General features: G+C 39.0%; 1 protein-coding gene across 1 annotated transcript in view; it reads left to right on the forward strand.

The window, feature by feature from the left end:
- The window catches only part of vps35 (VPS35 retromer complex component), a 51625-nt gene extending 48613 nt beyond the window's left edge, over positions 1 to 3012 (forward strand). The window contains exon 17 of the mRNA XM_008405049.2: positions 2241 to 3012. Within this exon, the coding sequence (XP_008403271.1) occupies positions 2241 to 2420 (180 nt within the window). The 3' untranslated portion in view covers positions 2421 to 3012. The remainder of the gene's footprint in view (positions 1 to 2240) is intronic.
- The last annotated feature ends 3409 nt before the right edge of the window (positions 3013 to 6421 follow it).

Below are 6421 nucleotides of genomic sequence, written 5' to 3' on the forward strand. Positions count from 1 at the left end.
TCTCTCTTTCTCACTGATTATTTCTGTTTTTATTTTAATTATGTAAAGCACTTTGAAATGCCTTGCTGCTGAAATGTGCTATACAAATAAAATTTAATTGATTGATTGATTGATTGATTTCTGTCAAGATGCAAGAGAGGACTAAGCAAATTGCTCTTTTAGTCCTCTCTTGCATCTTGACAGAAACCAAACTGTTTATAGATTTATATCAAGGGAGAATACTTACAAACATCAGTCATTTTCTCAGCTTTAATATAAGCCATATTTATAGAAATCAGGTAAGAAATAAAGGCGCTGCGATCATTTTTTGTGACTGATTCATGTTCATCCTGCATTGGAGCAGTTTGGTTTTGTGGATAGACTAGGAGCGTCGCTAGCGTTGGCGTCTTACAGGCCATGTCCAAACCAGTCATGTATATGAATGGAGAAATTCCTACTGTAGGAAACCTACGCTAAAATCCGTTTTTGTTTACTTTTTGTGAAGAAGGAAGTTGCACTGGTCTTCTTCAGTGGTTTTGTGTCGATTCCTTCAGTAGATCTTGGTGCAGCGCCACCACAGGCAACAGGGGGAACAGGTTTTTCAGTTAGTTTGGGTTGTTTGTCACTGTAGTGTGAATTTGAACTACAGTTCTGAAAATGTAGCAAATGTTGCAATTTTAGTCCCCAATCAAACCGAGTCTTTCCGGTGTGAAAACACCCTGAAACCACAAACCACATGCAAGTTGTTTTTCTAAGCATCAGGAGAAATGTACATAATTGTCCATTAATGAAAATTAAAGCCTTTTAAAGTTATAGCAATTATTTCATGAGAGAAAATGTTGCAGACCCATTAAAAAATTCAAACCTATAGTGGCTCCTCTCAACCTGATGCTTGGCAAAGCCAAAGACTAAAATGCAACTGGCCTGGTTTCCTTCTACAAACTGATTACATGTAATCAACTCAGATGGTTTAATGTTTTAACATGCTTTGCTTGAACTGCACTGTATTTATTTTATTTTATCAAATCTTTATTTCACCAGGAAAATCCCATTAAGATTAAAGATCTCTCTCTCAATAGAATTCTGGCTGGTATGGCATTTGATCCAAGGATGAGATGGATTTTGGTTGTGAATTAGACCAGATGTGTAAAAATATAACTAAGAGAGACTATATTTAATATTGCTAATCACAGCAAGTAGATAAAAAAAATGTGGTCCAGTCAGCTGTTCGAGACATTTGTAGAAACATTTGAACCTCCGGCCTTGTTTTTTCCTGCTGCTTATGAAAGCGACAGAAGACGTGAGGGTTGAGAGGGAGAAATGGAGGTGTAACTGTCAGTGACGGTTACATCACCATAGTGATTCATTGACGTTAATAGTCTGAGTCTACATGTAATTTGAGTGAATCCATCTTTAAAGTTAAGGTTTTAACCTTCCAACAAGAAAAATCAGTTTTCTTGCATGTTATAGGTGGAGTACCTTACTGCAGCCCTGTGTGTGTGTGTTGTTGTGTGTGCTGTTGTGTTTTGTAATACCTTGTGGGGACCATTTTCCTAATGGATACTACGTTGTGGGGACTCAGAAAACGCTGACCCAAAAATGCTGCTTTTGGGGTTACAAGGTGTGAATTGAGTTTTGGTTAGGGTTAGGCTGTAGGAATGAATGGAAGTCAATGGAAAGTCCCCACAAAGAGCCACGCAAACGTGTGTGTGCGTGCGTGTGTGTTGGCTTCAGGCATTGCTTGTCTATGCCAAACTGAAGTTGTAAAAGCAGCATCATAGTCTGTGCGTTTTCAGTGTTCAGCTGCAGCGTTGCACAGTGAGAAGCTGCTTCAGCTTCAGTTAAGGTTTCGGCTGTAAATGTTCTCTGTTACCGGAGAGTATGAGTGAGACGCCTTCTAGAAAAAAATTGGTTTTAGTTCCTTTTTTTGGCCTGCTGAATACACTCTAAAAACAAAAACTATGTTGAGTTACTGTCTTCTTCTGAATACACGTTGGAAGCAATTTAAATCCCTTTCTTGATTGCTTCTGGATGTGGTTTGCTGTGATTTGGTTCTCACCTGTTAGCTGAGCAGGTGTACAGAGCAGCTTGAGGAACTTCACACCATTAACGGTTGATATTTTGTCGCAGCCAGTCAGGTTTGGGATTCAGTTTTCTGAACTCTAGCATGCTTCTACTAAACGGCTTAAATCATGTGAACCTGGAAACAATTCAAGCCTCCTGTGTTCAATGAAATACTAACGTTGTTCCTCTCCCTGCAGGTGACTCTGCAGGTACTAAACCAGTTGATCCAAAAGATCAGGGAAGATCTTCCTAACCTGGAGGCAAGTGAAGAAACGGAGCAGATCAACAAACATTTCAACAACACGTTGGAGCATCTCCGTCTGCAGAGAGAGTCTCCCGAGTCCGAGGGACCTGCATACGAGGGATTGGTCCTTTGAAACCAGTAAAGTTTGCCCTCTGTTACATTTCAGGGAGCCATGTAAATGTATCGCTATCATATTGTGACATGCATCTGCACACGCACTCACTGAGAAGCATCAGGTAGGCCAGAAATAAACAGAAACATAGAGGAGAGCTAAATCACTCAGTCTTTCATGTTATTGTATTTTCCTTTGTTTTATTTACTCATTATTTTCTCAAATATATATTTTTGTGCAGCTGGTTAGATCAGTAAATAAGCATGTCAGTACTGCTAAATTTTTCATTCCTCCTAGCTGATAGTCTGTGACAGCTGGACACGGGCCGTATATGTTTAATGCCTGTTGCTGTGAGAAATTATCTACAGAATTGAACTGTGGTCTTCTAAAATATACAATTTTACAGCTTTTTTGGTTATTTAGAACGTGTCTGTACCACACAATGTTCTTTCAAACTACAACACATAATATGTTTTTGCTCCAAGGAAAAGATTCCAATTTACAAGTTTTCAATTAAAATGTAATCAAACATTTAAACAATGAGTTAATAAGAAACACTGCATGATTATTGTTTGTAATAAATAAACTAATTAAATGTAGAAAATGTTCTTGATCTTGTTCCTCTGTACTTGTGCTTTTTCCTTTTTTAGCTAACCAGTAGTAATGACCTGTTCTAGGTTACCTCAAACTAAAGTCCTGGCAGTCAGTCAAATCTCTGTAACTTGAACTGTGTAGTTCATGAACTAAAACCAGTTTGGTTGGTTACATTTTTCCAAGAACTGTGAGCTTCTGAACATGTTCATTTTTGGCTAGGCTGATTATTTTACCATTAGAATGTGTTTAAAACACATTATTGATTGATACATGGTTAGAATGGAAGTCATTGGGACCAAAATGGTACTGAAGGTAAAGAGTAAACAAACTGCATATCACTTGTTCGAGATACCTTACAATGAAAAGGTATATAGAAATGACAAAGAAATTTTAAATTAAAACCAAATCCTTGCCAAATTTTATGGACTTGACCTTTACACCGACGTGGATATTGAGAATAAACAAATAAGGATGTCCCACTTTGGGTCACCAAGGCATCTTGAGCATTAAACTGCTCATAAAACTTTGAACTAATTTATATTAACACTGATGGTAATGTGGGCTAGCTAAAGTATCAATCTTTTGTAGTTGTTTGATGCTAATTTTGTGATTAATTTACCTTAATATAATTTGAAAAGAAACCAAGAAAAAGGCTTAAAAAATATTAGCAATATCAGGTGTGTGTGAAGTGTTGCAATAATGATAGCCGTATGGCATCAATCAGCAATAATGCAAACAAAATGCCAGTACTCAAAAAACAACCCCAACCTTCAACATGAAAAGCAGTGTAGCAAAGTTTACATTTATTTTTTGCAATCATATTTGTTTAAAAGGAAAAATGGCTATTTGTAAAAATAGACCTTATTTGGGAAATATTTATTTTAAGCGTAAATACAGTAATAATACAGTAGGTTATTTAGTTTTTATAAATTTTGATAAAATATTTTTAGAATAGCTACAGAACACACTGAAAGCTACAGAATTTGGTAAAAACTGTGAGCTTTGCTGAAGTAATGGGGTATACGCCACGAGAGGTGGTGACGTATTTCCGTTTGAATTTATGCCGCATAGATTGGTTCCGGGTCCTGCTTGCTCCAAACTTAAAATATCTGTGAGCTACTGGAACAACAATCAAGATTTTTGGTGTGCCGTTGTGTCCAGTAATGAGCCAGTACCATCCAGTGCTTAGTTTTTTCATTTTCCTGCTGATATCAAGGCGACAGCGGACTGAAGCCAAGACTTAGCCACTACAGCTAACACACGGTTTGTAGCTGTCTGCTATTTCAAAGCTTGAGGATGTTGAAGATCCAGCGTCAGAAATGGGAAGACGGAGGTTAAAAGGAAGCTGTACGAGCTTCGTTCAGTGGAATAATTTGTTGGAAGAAAATAATGCAGGAGGAAATCCACTGCTACGGGAACAGGCTGAGAACAGAGGCAGTGATTCGGCACAAGGTGAGTCGATACGTGTGTTGATGCGTTTGTGTTATACGGAGTATGAAATTATTTTTAGGCAACTCCTTAGCTTTTGTTTGTATGACAATTATATAAAATACATTTAACATGCAGCTCTACACCCTCAGCAGGGTCCTGGAGGGTGCATGGAAGTTCACCCAACCAGTCTACATTTGTTTTGTGGACTTGGAGAAGGCGTTCGACCGTGTCCCCAGGGGGTCTGTGAGGGGTTCTCCGGGAGTATGGTGTACCGGGCCCTTTATACAGGCTGTCAGGTCCCTGTATGACCGGAGAGTCTGGTCCACATTGCCGGCAGTAAGTCGGGCTCGTTTCCGGTGAGAGTTGGAATCCACCAAGGCTGCCCTTTGTCACCGATTCTGTTCATTACCTTCATGGACAGAATTTCTAGGCGCAGCCGAGGTGTTGAGGGGATCCGTTTTGGTGGCCTTAGGATCGCATCTCTGCTCTTTGTGGATGATGTGGTCCTGTTGGCTTCATCAGATCATTATCTGCGGTTCTCACTGGAGCGGTTCGCGGCTGAGTGTGAAGCGGCCGGGATGAGGCTCAGTGCCTCCAAATCCGAGGCCATGGTCTTGAGCCGGAAAAGGGTAGAGTGCCTTCNCACACACACACACACACACACACACACACCGAGGATTACAGTTTTTAACCCATATTTCCTCCAGATCATTTGGTATTTTCCACGCTTAATCCCACTCAGCAGCGGTTCGCTGGTTAACGAATTCAACATAAAGACAGGCGAATATTACACAAGCCTAGTTTATTAACTATACCTAGTGCTAACATTAGCTAGCACAATATACTACCTGGGATCGCGGCAGACAAAATATGTGACTGTCATTATAAATTGTGTAAGATTTCTTCTTTGAAACCAGATGGACACTTTAGCAGCTGCTAAACGGTGTAATTTTATGAAGATTACTTACCTTCACATTCTGTGTCCCGTCACCGAGCCCTGCAGTTCGGACACAGTTCTGAGATCTCAGGGAATCATCCGCTTTAGTCTATGGAGAGCCATTTCAGCCAAAATAAAATAAATAACTAAATGGGTGAAATAAATAAAAAATTAGTAAAATAAATAAAGAAAAGAAGTGAAATAAATATAAAATTAGTTAAATAAATAATTTAGCTTTTTCATTAACCCAATTTCATTTATTTTTCATATTATCAATTTCACCATTTCCCTTTTTTCATGTATCTATTTTTCATTAATCTATTTTTAATTTAGCTATACACTTTTTACCAAATGCTCCTTCCTCTACTTTTGTGTAATTTCTTATTCAGCTACTTTTGACTTTGAGTAAAAACATGTTGAAGTGCTACTGTTATTCCTGGAGTATAAATTGTGGGTCCTCTGTCCACCTCTAAGGAACAGTAACCAAATGTTAAGGCACATATGTTGACCAAAAACAGGCAAACTAAGGTGGGCAAGTTATACATCCACAAAGAAATACATAAATTAATAGTCATATTTACTTTATATGCATGTGGGCCACACTTGGCACACCTCAGGGATGTAACCAAGAGAGGCAAAGATTGTAGCAGGAGTTCAGCTTTTATYCATTCTCCATTCTGTACCCTCACTAAAGGTCACTGTATTCAGGTTGTCTGTTTACAAAGGTAAAATAACGGCGATCGACTCTAAAACTCTCCTACCTTTTTACTGTCTTTAATCACCTGTTGGGCCATTAATTTGAASACGTTTTGTTGATTTTATCCTTAATAAGATGTATTGGATCAGAGGACGTGCTGGTCTCAACATCCTGGAGACGTTCAGTTTGTCACCTACTGCCGAGATCAACTCAAAACTTTCCGCGATCGTAACTGAGCCCTATTGATTAAATATGACTGTAGTTGGAAAACAAACATCAGCGTTAGTAGCTTACCGTGTAACGTCTGGGCAACCGGAGGATCCTGGACGGACAGCAGCGGTGCATGTCTGAAAGATGGCCTCC

Source organism: Poecilia reticulata, linkage group LG3, assembly GCF_000633615.1.
Source record: "Poecilia reticulata strain Guanapo linkage group LG3, Guppy_female_1.0+MT, whole genome shotgun sequence".
Lineage (NCBI taxonomy): Eukaryota > Metazoa > Chordata > Actinopteri > Cyprinodontiformes > Poeciliidae > Poecilia > Poecilia reticulata.